The sequence below is a fragment of the Lingula anatina genome, chromosome 10 (genome assembly GCF_051362555.1).
Source record: "Lingula anatina isolate TDL-2025a chromosome 10, LinAna3.0, whole genome shotgun sequence".
Classification (NCBI taxonomy): Eukaryota; Metazoa; Brachiopoda; class Lingulata; order Lingulida; family Lingulidae; genus Lingula; species Lingula anatina.
Window position 1 is genome coordinate 20,170,260 of NC_141776.1, and position 13,906 is coordinate 20,184,165.

At 36.1% G+C, this 13,906-nt stretch overlaps 2 protein-coding genes across 9 annotated transcripts in view; one reads left to right on the forward strand and one right to left on the reverse strand.

Annotated features, from left to right (window-relative positions):
- On the reverse strand, nucleotides 1–13,850 carry LOC106161433 (monocarboxylate transporter 12-like). Of its 8 annotated transcripts, none has more exons than XM_086998183.1 (9): nucleotides 13,709–13,850; nucleotides 12,656–12,736; nucleotides 12,351–12,427; nucleotides 11,812–11,955; nucleotides 9,033–9,176; nucleotides 7,590–7,725; nucleotides 5,417–6,429; nucleotides 2,330–2,494; nucleotides 1–2,060 (listed from the first exon to the last, which is right to left on the reverse strand). In XM_086998183.1, exons 3-9 carry the CDS (start codon nucleotides 12,412–12,414, stop codon nucleotides 1,852–1,854), a joined length of 1,875 nt encoding a protein of 624 aa, XP_086854309.1. In that variant the 5' UTR covers nucleotides 12,415–12,427; nucleotides 12,656–12,736; nucleotides 13,709–13,850; the 3' UTR covers nucleotides 1–1,851. The 8 variants fall into 8 exon arrangements, with proteins under 8 accessions (XP_086854309.1, XP_086854306.1, XP_086854312.1 ...); XM_086998180.1 differs by having other exon boundaries at nucleotides 12,351–12,431; XM_086998186.1 differs by having other exon boundaries at nucleotides 13,562–13,730.
- The window catches only part of LOC106161430 (monocarboxylate transporter 12), a 20,736-nt gene continuing 20,565 nt past the window's right edge, over nucleotides 13,736–13,906 (forward strand). Inside the window, exon 1 of the mRNA XM_086998188.1 lies at nucleotides 13,736–13,899. The gene's annotated coding sequence lies outside the window, so the exon portion shown is untranslated. The remainder of the gene's footprint in view (nucleotides 13,900–13,906) is intronic.

Consider the following 13,906-nt stretch of genomic DNA (forward strand, 5'->3'; position numbering starts at 1 on the left):
CAAAGAACTTCGTCATCTTCTGCAATACAATTAATATAATGTGACATATATGATAAGGCTCCAATAACAAATAAAATAAAATTGTCACCACAGTAAATTTCTAAAGAAAATGTGTACAATTAAAGGCACCATTTCACAGAAAATAATCCACAACAAAGAAAAGCAAAGTTGTAACAACGGTTACTGTAAAAAGCTGCTAGGAATAAAAAATTACAACTTATTAAGTAAAGATAATTTTTAATGGTCTGAGCGGTATTACACTTCATTAAATTTGTTATTATAATATAATATAATATAATATAATATAATATAATATAATATAATATAATATAATGCAATATAATATAATATAATATAATATAATATAATATAATATAATATAATATGCAATCTATTTCATTGAAAGATGACCTGTATTTATCCTTGTAGATTATTCAAAAAAGTCAAAACAAAATGTCTGCTTTCAAATTATCACTGTAACATGATGTATAAAACTAAGGTATCCATGAGGTGGGAGATGGATTGATATAAATATAACTGTGAATTTAAAAACGTGATGCTCACAATAACAAATGTCTGTTTTCTGGCACACTAAGTGTATTTTATAGGAACACAGTTAAAAACGTTTAAGTCATATGCACACATAAATAAAAAAATCTGTAATACATAAACATTTTAGCAGGGAATAAAGAATGTATCTTTGGCATGGGACTGAAGATGGGTCATTAAATTAACATATCTTAATAATTCACGTGGTACAAATTAAGATCAACAAACTCAACATATGTAAGAGACTAGAGTATCTGTCATATATGCTCCCTTCTAAAACCTTTAAACAATGAACTTCACAAAACATTGTGCACTCTAAAGAAAAATATATAGTTGGCTGTGGACCTCAATTTCACTAGCAATCTTATCAAATTCAATAAAATATCATAAATAGTAGTTATTTAACACAATTTTCCATACTGTAGCTTGATGTAGGCTTTCATCAGACTAAAGTTAACAAGCTAACCATAACATGTATTTCAACTTGTCTTCAATAATTTCTAAATAAGACCCAACTATCAACAAGCTTATGAACATCTTGGCTCAATAAAATATTTTTACAGAACTTAACAAAAGGAACAAAGATCTACCCTCTCTGCTTGGTGAGATTTTCCAAGAGATTCTCTGTTATCATCAGCAAAAGCAACCAGCAGGGGTTCATACAAACCTCAGTGTTGAAAAAAATAATAAAATAAGCAAAAAACAATAAATCCACACTTAAATGTGGAGTAATCTGTAACAACTTACTATTAAAGAAAGTGCATCTTAATACATCATCCCTATCATATACGACCTGCATAGCATACCTTTCATTAGACATGGGATTACTGTAACAATAATTCAGGAGGCTGACAGAGAGAAAATGTATATTTATAGAGCAACATCTGGACATCTAGCATTACATACAAGACAAACTGTCTTCATCTTTACCTTTTTATTACATCTAAAAGTAGTTTCAGTTAAACTTGAATTAAGTTTTGTGTGAAAATTACGTGTCATATTGATAATGAAATAATTACCACCAGTATGCAACTAAAATTCAATGTACTTTAACTTAAACATTTTAAAATGTTAATGGATCAATAAAATACAGTAATCAAAAATTTAAAAAAATCATTTCTATGTTGTATACATTCCTATTGGTATGTAATAGATATCCTTTAGTTAAATAAGTCATATCATCATGGTGAAATATCTGCAAGTATTTATACAGGAGAAATCCTTGCTGAGAATCTTACTTGAGATAAAATACAATAATTGTTTTACCAATCACACAAAACACCATGATTAACAAAACGCTTTTTAAGTCTCTACCAAGTTTCCATTCAATTTTTGTGTACACGTCTGGTCAGTTTGCACCAGGTCTGATGTCCCTGCTGCCAGTTGTTCTTTCTTCACTTCATATTTCCTGGCTACTGGCTCCAGACACAAGATGGTGGAGGCAGTTACCATGGAGATTCCACAGATACGGAAAAGCCAGCTGTAAGACCCTGTAGTATCAGCCACCCAGCCTATATTAACATAAGAAATAAATATAACAACTGCACAATATTTCATTTCATTTTGCTCTGAAATTTTTAATAAGGACAAATTCATAAAAAAATGTCTGAAATATTTACTGCTTTCTTACACTAAAACAGGTCACTGCCTGAGCCACGCCAGAGTTCCTCATTGAAAGTTGGTGGATTTTAAATTAAAGAGAATGTAAATTTGTTCCTCCTTCCCCCTCAGCATAGCATATGCACAAACCCTAACTTTAAAGGAAAAGAGTCAGACGTACCTAAAAAAGGTGGGGATCCTACGGTAGATATAGTAGTCCCCAGGAGCAGCAAACCCATGGAGTAGGCCAACCTCTCCAGTCCTAGGACTTCTACTAAAGTGACAGCTATCACAGCGATGAAAGCCCCGCCAAACAGACCCAGACACACACAGTAAACAACCAGCCCTGGAAAGAAAACATCAAGTTTACATTCTGTGTTACAAGTCATTGCAAGAGAACACCAGATTAACACCAACACACTACATCTCTTTATGAAATCCAGCAAGAGATGGAGAGACGGAGTGAAAGACAGACTCTGCACTGCTCAGATCAAAAGTAGTATATATTTATAGGGCACTTTATTTTTGTGTGTAAATATGCAACCTATTTACTTATTTATGTAACTGTGTTGCTTACTTCTTTGTGTAACTTTATGTACATGTGTGTATATGTAGTAGTATTTGTGTAACTTTATGTACATGTGTATATGTAGTAGTATTTGTGAAACTTTATGTACATATGTGTATATGTAGTAGTATTTGTGTAACTTTATGTACATATGTGTATATGTAGTAGTATTTGTGTAACTTTATGTACATATGTGTATATGTAGTAGTATTTGTGAAACTTTATGTACATATGTGTATATGTAGTAGTATTTGTGTAACTTTATGTACATATGTGTATATGTAGTAGTATTTGTGTAACTTTACGTACATGTGTATATGTAGTAGTATTTGTGAAACTTTATGTACATGTGTATATGTAGTAGTATTTGTGTAACTTTATGTACATGTGTATATGTAGTAGTACTTGTGTAACTTTATGTACATATGTGTATATGTAGTAGTATTTGTGTAACTTTATGTACATATGTGTATATGTAGTAGTATTTGTGTAACTTTATGTACATAGGGACAGTCGGTCATCCGGGCACTTTACCTTAGCAACCGGCATCTGGGGTAAAACAAATCGGGCAACATGGCGGATCGCATTGACTTCTATGTAAAAGTTGGCAGACTTCGTCCGAAGATATCATACTTCACAGTGCCTGACCACTTGTGTCAGTGAGGATGAGTTATTTACCTGGTCGATTTCCTTTACAGACCTTTGTAATTAGCCGCTGCACACCTGGTCAAGAGATAAAATCGGCCTTAAATGCCGATTGTTATCTGTGGTCGGGAATCTTACAGTGGTAGATTGCAAAGACCCATTTGCTTACCTGGATGAGCATAATATTCACATGTCTTTGAAAATAAAACCATACGGAAGCAACTAATATTATCAAGGAAGGTTTCAATTGTACTATAATAACTGTTGATGTTGCATATATTGCTGACACATATGACGGGGTAGATTTTGCAGGCCTACTGAATTGAACCGGTACTGTTTAACTCTCAGGCACGAACAAAAGTGAAATGGTGGAAGCTTGCTGTTAACCAGGTGACACTACCAACACATTAATAAAATCTAATGGGATTTGTTAAATTTCAAAGATCCACGGAAAAGTAAACGACTGTTGCAGGCTATATATATAGGTCGTGCAAACGTGACTAAAGACGGGATTGTTGATCGAAACAAGATTTGGTCATAGCTATACATGCACTACGAGAATTGTGTATGTGTGTATAGATTATTTTATTATAGATAAGGAGAAAGTCATTGTACCTTGTTTGGTATTTATGTTTGTCATTTGTTACAGGAATTAATAAGTAATATTTACAAGAAATTGAGATTGCATCTTGTTTTGGCATGTGACGGTATATCAATTCTTTTAGTTAAAATTGATGGACTATAACGTCGAACTTTTTTGTTGCAAGTTAACTGAGGGTGTTATGAAGATAAGATAAAAACGTACGTCAATATATTGACAAACCTGTGAGTTAATGTCTAAATCTTTAAGTTATCAAGTAAAATAAAAAAAAGTTGCCATAAATAAAGCGACCTTAAATGGTAAAATGACATACATGTACAGCTTTATTACCGTGTTTGTTATTCAATTTAATTTTAACCTTGTACGTTTTGAAACTTTTAAAACGTTCTGTCTTCCATGATATTTCGCCAATTTTCGTACCAGAAAAGTGCACACTAAGATTGTAAACACTCATAGACGCATAGCTGCCAATATTAATACAGGTAACAAAAAGTTAGCAAGCAACTGCCTATGCTGTCCTATTACTATACAGACAAATTAAGAGGCCATGGGACCGATGACATTGCCCCTATCCTGTTCCCCTGGGTATTGCAGCAGCAGGTGATTTAATCACAATTTGTAGAACTCTCATTCAAATAACTTCTCAGTGTTGCACATTTTCCAGGCCTTTCTTACGATCCACGTTCTAAGAAGCCATTCCTTTTTCACCAACTTATGTACATGTATAGGCCTATACTTAAGGTGAACATATGCGTATTCAGTTTATACCAATTTTATCCCGTAACAAGTTAAACAGTAGTTTATTACCAAGGCCTGCTAACTCAATAGTCCAGGTAAATGATTCAACCCGCCAGACACAAAAGGTCAAGCACTGCCTTTGCGAAATCTTCTGCTGTAAAATTCCCGATCACAGATAACGATCGGCAGTTATGTTAGGGCCGATTTTATCTCTTTACCAGGTGTGCAGCGGCTAATTACAAAGGCCTGTAAAGGAAAACGACCAGGTAAATAACTCATCCTCACTGACACAAGTGGTCAGGCACTGTGAAGTATGATATCTTCGGACAAAGTCTGCGAACTTTTACATAGAAGTCAATGTGATCCGCCATGTTGCCCGGTTTGTTTTACCCCAGATGCCGGTTGCTAAGGCGCGTGACGTCAGCCCGACTGTCCCTATATGTGTATATGTAGTAGTTTTTGTGTAACTTTATGTACATATGTGTATATGTAGTAGTTTTTGTCCCATAATTGTACCTTATTTGTGACGGGGTAGGCTACATGAATGAAGAAATCTGAAACTATATAGCAGCAAACTCTCATCTATGTCTTGATTTCAAAATTTGTGATCATGTAACAAGACAGATATTGACTTGGGTGTTTTTGTCATCTTGGTTATATTTATTGACCCTGGAATAACTGACCTCAGCCACAGCCAGTATATGTATGTAAATTACCTGTATAGCCTGTTACAAAAGAAACTCCAAATGATGAAATTCCAGTAATCATCAAAGTGATCAGCATGATATGATGTGTCTTCAGGAAGTGATAGTCAGTAAACAGGCCAATAGAAACACGCCCCACCAGGTCTGCGCCACCTACAATAGATAAAAGAAGAGCTCCTCTGGTGTCGTCAATACCAAGACTTTTGGCCAGAGCTGGGATAAAAATAAACTGATTAAAGTATCCAAGCTGTCCAAGAACATTTGTGAAGAAAAGGACAATGAACAGTGCATTCTTGAATAAAGTAAAATCAAAAAGAGGAATTTTCTTTGTCTTTGTTGCAACCCCTTCTTGGAGGCTTGCAAAGGTGCTGCCACCTAGAGTTCTGTGACTTCCAAGTGCAGACTGCTCATCTGAGGGCCATTCCTCTGTTGCTCTGGGGATGTTCTGAACAGAAGGAATAAATAAAAAACTACTGCTAGGAAAGACATTGATTTCTGGTGAGATAAGATGATCCCATATCCCTCGGTGATTTAGACTTTGTTTCTGTTTTATCTGTTCTGATTGGTTAATTTCTGGATCAGACTGGTGGTGCAGAATGACACCAGGTTTGTCTCCCTCAGTGGCAGGTTTATAGCCTACCCCAGACAGAGCTGCTTTTCTTAACAAGTGACCTGCGTCTGACTGCACTCTTGGTCTCGCATTTAATGCTGAATCAGACTGCAGCGTGGGGTCCCTTTGCACGTCCACACTGTTCCTGACAGGTCCCAGAAAGTTGTCCTGATGTTTGACCTCATCCAGCCTTTTATTTCTCAAATGCAAATTCTTTTCACCACTTATTTTTATTTCTTTTCCACCATCAGCATCACTTTCATCACGACCAGTAACAAAGTCAGCCTTCTGCTGGACTGGAGACTTCCTATACATGTTGAAAGGTCGGTAGAGAGCTCCACAAAACACCACATGAAAGCACAATCCACCCAGGATGAGGAAGGCACCTCTGTATGTGTAGTTGTCTATAAGGAACCTGCAAGATAGTAATATAGAACATACCTGAGTAATCTTAAACAATACAGTCTTACCTCTGTATGTGTAGTTGTCTATAAGGAACCTGTAAGTTAGTAATATAGAACATACCTGAGTAATCTTAAACAATACAGTCTTACCTCTGTATGTGTAGTTGTCTATAAGGAACCTGCAAGATAGTCACATAGAACATACCTGAGTAATCTTAAACAATACAGTCTTACCTCTGTATGTGTAGTTGTCTATAAGGAACCTGCAAGATAGTCACATAGAACATACCTGAGTGATCTAAAACAATATAGTCTTACCTCTGTATGTGTAGTTGTCTATAAGGAACCTGCATGTTAGTAATATAGAACATACCTGAGTGATCTTAAACAATACAGTCTTACCTCTGTATGTGTAGTTGTCTATAAGGAACCTGCAAGTTAGTAATATAGAACATACCTGAGTAATTTTAAACAATACAGTCTTACCTCTGTATGTGTAGTTGTCTATAAGGAACCTGTAAGTTAGTAATATAGAACATACCTGAGTGATCTTAAACAATACAGTCTTACCTCTGTATGTGTAGTTGTCTATAAGGAACCTGCAAGTTAGTAATATAGAACATACCTGAGTAATCTTAAACAATACAGTCTTACCTCTGTATGTGTAGTTGTCTATAAGGAACCTGTAAGTTAGTAATATAGAACATACCTGAGTGATCTTAAACAATACAGTCTTACCTCTGTATGTGTAGTTGTCTATAAGGAACCTGCAAGTTAGTAATATAGAACATACCTGAGTAATCTTAAACAATACAGTCTTACCTCTGTATGTGTAGTTGTCTATAAGGAACCTGTAAGTTAGTAATATAGAACATACCTGAGTGATCTTAAACAATACAGTCTTACCTCTGTATGTGTAGTTGTCTATAAGGAACCTGCAAGATAGTCACATAGAACATACCTGAGTGATCTTAAACAATACAGTCTTACCTCTATATGTGTAGTTGTCTATAAGGAACCTGCAAGTTAGTAATACACAGACAACATATATTATGCCGGAGCCAATGTGTGAAGTTTGCACTACTAACTTATCAACAGTTTTCAAGTTGGGAATTCAGTTTAATTACAAAAATACAATTTGTTTATTGGACTGGACCAACAATGAACTCACCTGGACAAGGGTGGAATAATGAACTGGCCAACACTTCCTCCAGCCACAGAGAGACCATTGGCCAAAGCCCTCCTCTTATCAAACCAATGACCCACTACAGTCACACTGGGAGCATAGGACATGGAAAAACCTACACCTTCAAGACAAAGTAAAGTAATAAATGATATTGTTTAGGACATGGAAAAAACTACACCTTCAAGACAAAGTAAAGTTATAAAATGGTATTGTTTAGGACATGGAAAAACCTACACCTTCAAGACAAAGTAAAGTTATAAATGATATTGTTTAGGACATGGAAAACCTACACCTTCAAGATAAAGTAAAGTAATAAATGGTATTGTTTAGGACATGGAAAAATCTACACCTTCAAGACAAAGTAAACTTATAAATGGTAGTGTTTAGGACATGGAAAAATCTACACCTTCAAGACAAAATTATTAAATGGTATTGTTTAGGACATGGAAAAACCTACACCTTCAAGATAAAGTAAACTTATAAATGGTAGTGTTTAGGACATGGAAAAATCTACACCGCAAGACAAAATTATTAAATGGTATTGTTTAGGACATGGAAAAACCTACACCTTCAAGACTAAGTAAAGTTATAAATGGTATTGTTTAGGACATGCAAAAACCTACACCTTCAAGACAAAGTAAAGTTATAAAATGGTATTGTTTAGGACACGGAAAAAAATACACCTTCAAGACAAAGTAAAGTTATAAATGGTATTGTTTAGGACATGGAAAAACCTACACCTTCAAGACAAAGTAAAGTTATAAAATGGTATTGTTTAGGACATGGAAAAACCTACACCTTCAAGACAAAGTAAAGTTATAAATGATATTGTTTAGGACATGGAAAAATCTACACCTTCAAGACAAAGTAAAGTTATAAATGGTATTGTTTAGGACATGGAAAAATCTACACCTTCAAGACAAAGTATAGTTATAAATGGTATTGTTTAGGTCATGGAAAAACCTACACCTTCAAGACAAAGTAAAGTTATAAAATGGTATTGTTTAGGACATGGAAAAACCTACACCTTCAAGACAAAGTAAAGTTATAAATGATATTGTTTAGGACATGGAAAAATCTACACCTTCAAAACAAAGTAAAGTTATAAATGATTTTGTTTAGGACATGGAAAAATCTACACCTTCAAGACAAAGTAAAGTTATAAATGATATTGTTTAGGACATGGAAAAACCTACACCTTCAAGACAAAGTAAAGTTATAAAATGGTATAGTTTAAGACATGGAAAAACCTACACCTTCAAGACAAAGTAAAGTTATAAATGGTATTGTTGTTCTGCACTTAAGATAAAGTCAATCAAATGCCACCATATAGTTTCAAATAGATTAATATATATCTTAGAGTAAGTACTGACAAGATATAACATAATGTATACTACACAGTCCACTACTAAGGGATGTAATACTTGCCAGATATGATAGCAAAGGTGCCCAGCACATATTCCATGCTCTCAGCAAAGAAACAAAGACTGAAGCCTGTGGCAAATAAGAAGCCTCCCACCATCACTACAGGACGGCCACCAAATCTGGCTGTCAAGCCATTGGTTAGAGGACCTGGAACAAACAACTTTATACTACGACTTGAACCCAACTAGCTTTGCTGGTGTAATATAGTATATACTGCCACAAAACACCATCTCCATATTCACAAAACACATTCATATCACTGTTGTCTTTATATCCTCAGTTATCACAATAGTGATGTCACAACACACTCTCCATATTCTCACAACACATTCATATCACTGTTGTCTTTATATCCTCAGTTATCACAATGGTGCTGTCACAACACACTCTCCATATTCTCACAGCAAATTCATATCACTGTTGTCTTTATATCCTCAGTTATCACAATGGTGCTGTCACAACACACTCTCCATATTCACACAACACATTCATATCACTTTTGTCTTTATATCCTCAGTTATCACAATGGTGCTGTCACAACACACTCTCCATATTCACACAACACATTCATATCACTGTTGTCTTTATATCCTCCCTTATCACAATGGTGCTGTCACAACACACTCTCCATATTCACACAACACATTCATATCACTGTTGTCTTTATATCCTCCCTCATCACAATGGTGCTGTCACAACACACTCTCCATATTCACACAACACATTCATATCACTGTTGTCTTTATATCCTCCCTTATCACAATGGTGCTGTCACAACACACTCTCCATATTCACACAACACATTCATATCACTGTTGTCTTTATATCCTCCCTTATCACAATGGTGCTGTCACGACACACTCTCCATATTCACACAACACATTCATATCACTTTTGTCTTTATATCCTCAGTTATCACAATGGTGCTGTCACAACACACTCTCCATATTCACACAACACATTCATATCACTGTTGTCTTTATATCCTCCCTTATCACAATGGTGCTGTCACAACACACTCTCCATATTCACACAACACATTCATATCACTGTTGTCTTTATATCCTCCCTTATCACAATGGTGCTGTCACAACACACTCTCCATATTCACACAACACATTCATATCACTGTTGTCTTTATATCCTCCCTTATCACAATGGTGCTGTCACGACACACTCTCCATATTCACACAACACATTCATATCACTGTTGTCTTTATATCCTCAGTTATCACAATGGTGCTGTCACGACACACTCTCCATATTCACACAACACATTCATATCACTGTTGTCTTTACATCCTCAGTTATCACAATGGTGCTGTCACAACACACTCTCCATATTCACACAACACATTCATATCACTGTTGTCTTTATATCCTCCCTTATCACAATGGTGCTGTCACGACACACTCTCCATATTCACACAACACATTCATATCACTGTTGTCTTTATATCCTCAGTTATCACAATGGTGCTGTCACGACACACTCTCCATATTCACACAACACATTCATATCACTGTTGTCTTTACATCCTCAGTTATCACAATGGTGCTGTCACAACACACTCTCCATATTCTCACAACACATTCATATCACTGTTGTCTTTATATCCTCAGTTATCACAATGGTGATGTGACAACACACTCTCCATATTCTCACAACACATTCATATCACTGTTGTCTTTATATCCTCAGTTATCACAATGGTGATGTGACAACACACTCTCCATATTCTCACAACACATTCATAACACTGTTGTCTTTATATCCTCAGTTATCACAATGGTGCTGTCACAACACACTCTCCATATTCTCACAACACATTCATATCACTGTTGTCTTTATATCCTCAGTTATCACAATGGTGCTGTCACAACACACTCTCCATATTCTCACAACACATTCCTATCACTGTTGTCTTTACATCCTCAGTTATCACAATGGTGCTGTCACAACACACTCTCCATGTTCACACAACACATTCATATCACTGTTGTCTTTACATCCTCAGTTATCACAATGGTGCTGTCATAACACACTCTCCATATTCTCACAACACATTCATATCACTGTTGTCTTTACATCCTCAGTTATCACAATGGTGCTGTCACAACACACTCTCCATATTCTCACAACACATTCATATCACTGTTGTCTTTATATCCTCAGTTATCACAATGGTGCTGTCACAACACACTCTCCATGTTCACACAACACATTCATATCACTGTTGTCTTTATATCCTCAGTTATCACAATGGTGCTGTCACAACACACTCTCCATATTCTCACAACACATTCATATCACTGTTGTCTTTACATCCTCAGTTATCACAATGGTGCTGTCACAACACACTCTCCATATTCTCACAACACATTCATATCACTGTTGTCTTTATATCCTCAGTTATCACAATGGTGCTGTCACAACACACTCTCCATGTTCACACAACACATTCATATCACTGTTGTCTTTATATCCTCAGTTATCACAATGGTGCTGTCACAACACATTCATATCACTGTTGTCTTTATATCCTCAGTTATCACATTGGTGCTGTCACAACACACTCTCCATATTCTCACAACACATTCATATCACTGTTGTCTTTACATCCTCAGTTATCACAATGGTGCTGTCACAACACACTCTCCATATTCTCACAACACATTCATATCACTGTTGTCTTTATATCCTCAGTTATCACAATGGTGCTGTCACAACACACATATTCTCACAACACATTCATCCTGCTGTTGTTTTCACATAACTTACTCAACAGACACATGAGTCCCCCCAGAACAGCTGGGATCCATGCAGTCAGGGCATTACTGGTCTCAAAGGTAGTCAGAATCTCTACAAACAGGATTCCTAGGGACTTGAAAGAACCAACCACAAATATGTGCATAACAAAACAACCTGAAAGTAGCAGGGAAATATAGGGATGAGTTATCCTCTTACTATACAGTATTTAAATATACTGAAATGTGTTTGTGCAAAATTTTGATTTTTTTTCTAGATACCCTCTGTTACCTAAAGCTGTCATCCAGGCCCATCCCTTGTCAACAGGTAGTGTGTATGTGTGTGTATGTGTGCGTGTATGTGTGTGCACATGTGTGTGTGTGTGTGCACGCACATGCGTGTGTGTGGACATAACATGTTACCTAAAACTGTCATCCAGGCCCATCCCTTGTCAACAGGTAGTGTGTGTGTGTGTGTGTTTGGACATAACATGTTACCTAACACTGTCATCCAGGCCCATCCCTTGTCAACAGGTAGTGCGTGTGTGTGTGTGTTTGGACATAACATGTTACCTAACACTGTCATCCAGGCCCATCCCTTATCAACAGGTAGGTGTGAAGCTGAACCACCATCCATCTTGATCTACTTCCTGGCTGAAATGAACAAATGTATTCACTGCCACTGTGCTAGTTGAAACAGTATGATACCAGTAATATGCCTATGAACTGAATGCACCTAATGCCAACATTCCCTGGTTTGCATTCATTAACTTTCTTAGGGCGTTTGACAGTTTTATTAATTCTCCATTTAAATGTTAATTCCATCACTTAACTCAGATAGGTAAACAGGTAAGTCCTCATTTAATAGAATTTATTACCTAACATTGCTATGTGTTACTGTGCTTGAGGTAGTTTAATAGTCACCCAAGACCTGGGGAGTGTGCACTTAATGTCTGGCCCTAGAGAAGATGTAATGCCATTCTTAAATTAATTCACAACAACTGAAATAATGGACATCTGCATGTAGAATCACAGAAGTACAGATGTCTAGGTCTACTAGTAAATACTACTGTTCCAACCATCTTTTTCAACTCCTTTTAAGTTTAGGTGAAAAACGGATTCATATCAATATTATGTAATATGTAAACGATATCATATAAATAAATATGCACCCTACCCTTGCTCTGATCTTGATATAAACACATTCACTGCCAGATATACTAGAGGTGACCAGAACCAAACATATATATCCACTTTGTAATTTTACTTTATGGGGAAATATTAACAAAGCACCAGGATAAAAAATAACCTATATTTCCTTACTTGATGAAGATTGTCAACTTGCTTAAAGCTATTATGTACAAGGAAGAGATGAGACTCATGTCCTCTGTCACATACAGGGGTATAGGTAGAGGGAAGAAAGCCGGTTTGGGCTGATGTAATCATATGATAAAATGTCAGGTATAAAAAATGCATTTGTATATAATGTAGCAGCATCAGGACTTAACAGCTGTCAGTGCTGGTAGTACGCAGGAGTGCAAACCTTTTACTTTTTTTACTAAGATCTAAATATAAACCAATGTAGTCGTAAACGTTTGCCCATATGCACTAGTATATCATATGCACAGTAGAATTCAGGCAGATATATAGTACACACTACACTGTTATTAAACAAACTGCGATTTATTGGCTGTTTTCTTCATTAGACAGTATAAAAACAATACAAGAGCTACGCGCGCCAGCATGAAACTGTACGGCTAAATTCCCATTGTATAATGTCTTACCTGTACTAGACAAAGAATCCCTGTGAATTAAACGTACTCTACATGTACACAGATCTATTACTGCTCTTGTTCGTCTTTCATTCTAAGAATCAGGTGATGTAAAACGATAAACACAGTACTGTTCATGCCAAATTATACAACATTTACCTCTGTTTTGGCTCAAGTTCCCAAACACGTGTACTTTGTTGATGGGTGTTGGAGATAAAGCGAAACTGCCCCTCTCATTTATGAAGAGATATAAGACGTGACGTCGAACTCCTTGAGGTGATAACCTCTGACCTCGCTTTCCGGAAGTCACGTGGGAAGAAACAGCTGATACTTGGAAAGCTGAGCGGCAAGTAAATA

Bases quoted from the DNA above. Each gene is read 5' to 3' on its own strand.
- LOC106161433 (XM_086998183.1), bottom strand. From the start codon at position 12,414: ATGGATGGTGGTTCAGCTTCACACCTACCTGTTGATAAGGGATGGGCC. The intron at 9,177-11,811 runs GTAAGTTATGTG...TGTTTGTTCCAG, and splicing joins GGGACTCATGTGTCTGTTGA to GTCCTCTAACCAATGGCTTG. The intron at 2,061-2,329 runs GTACGTCTGACT...ATGTTAATATAG, and splicing joins AGGATCCCCACCTTTTTTAG to GCTGGGTGGCTGATACTACA.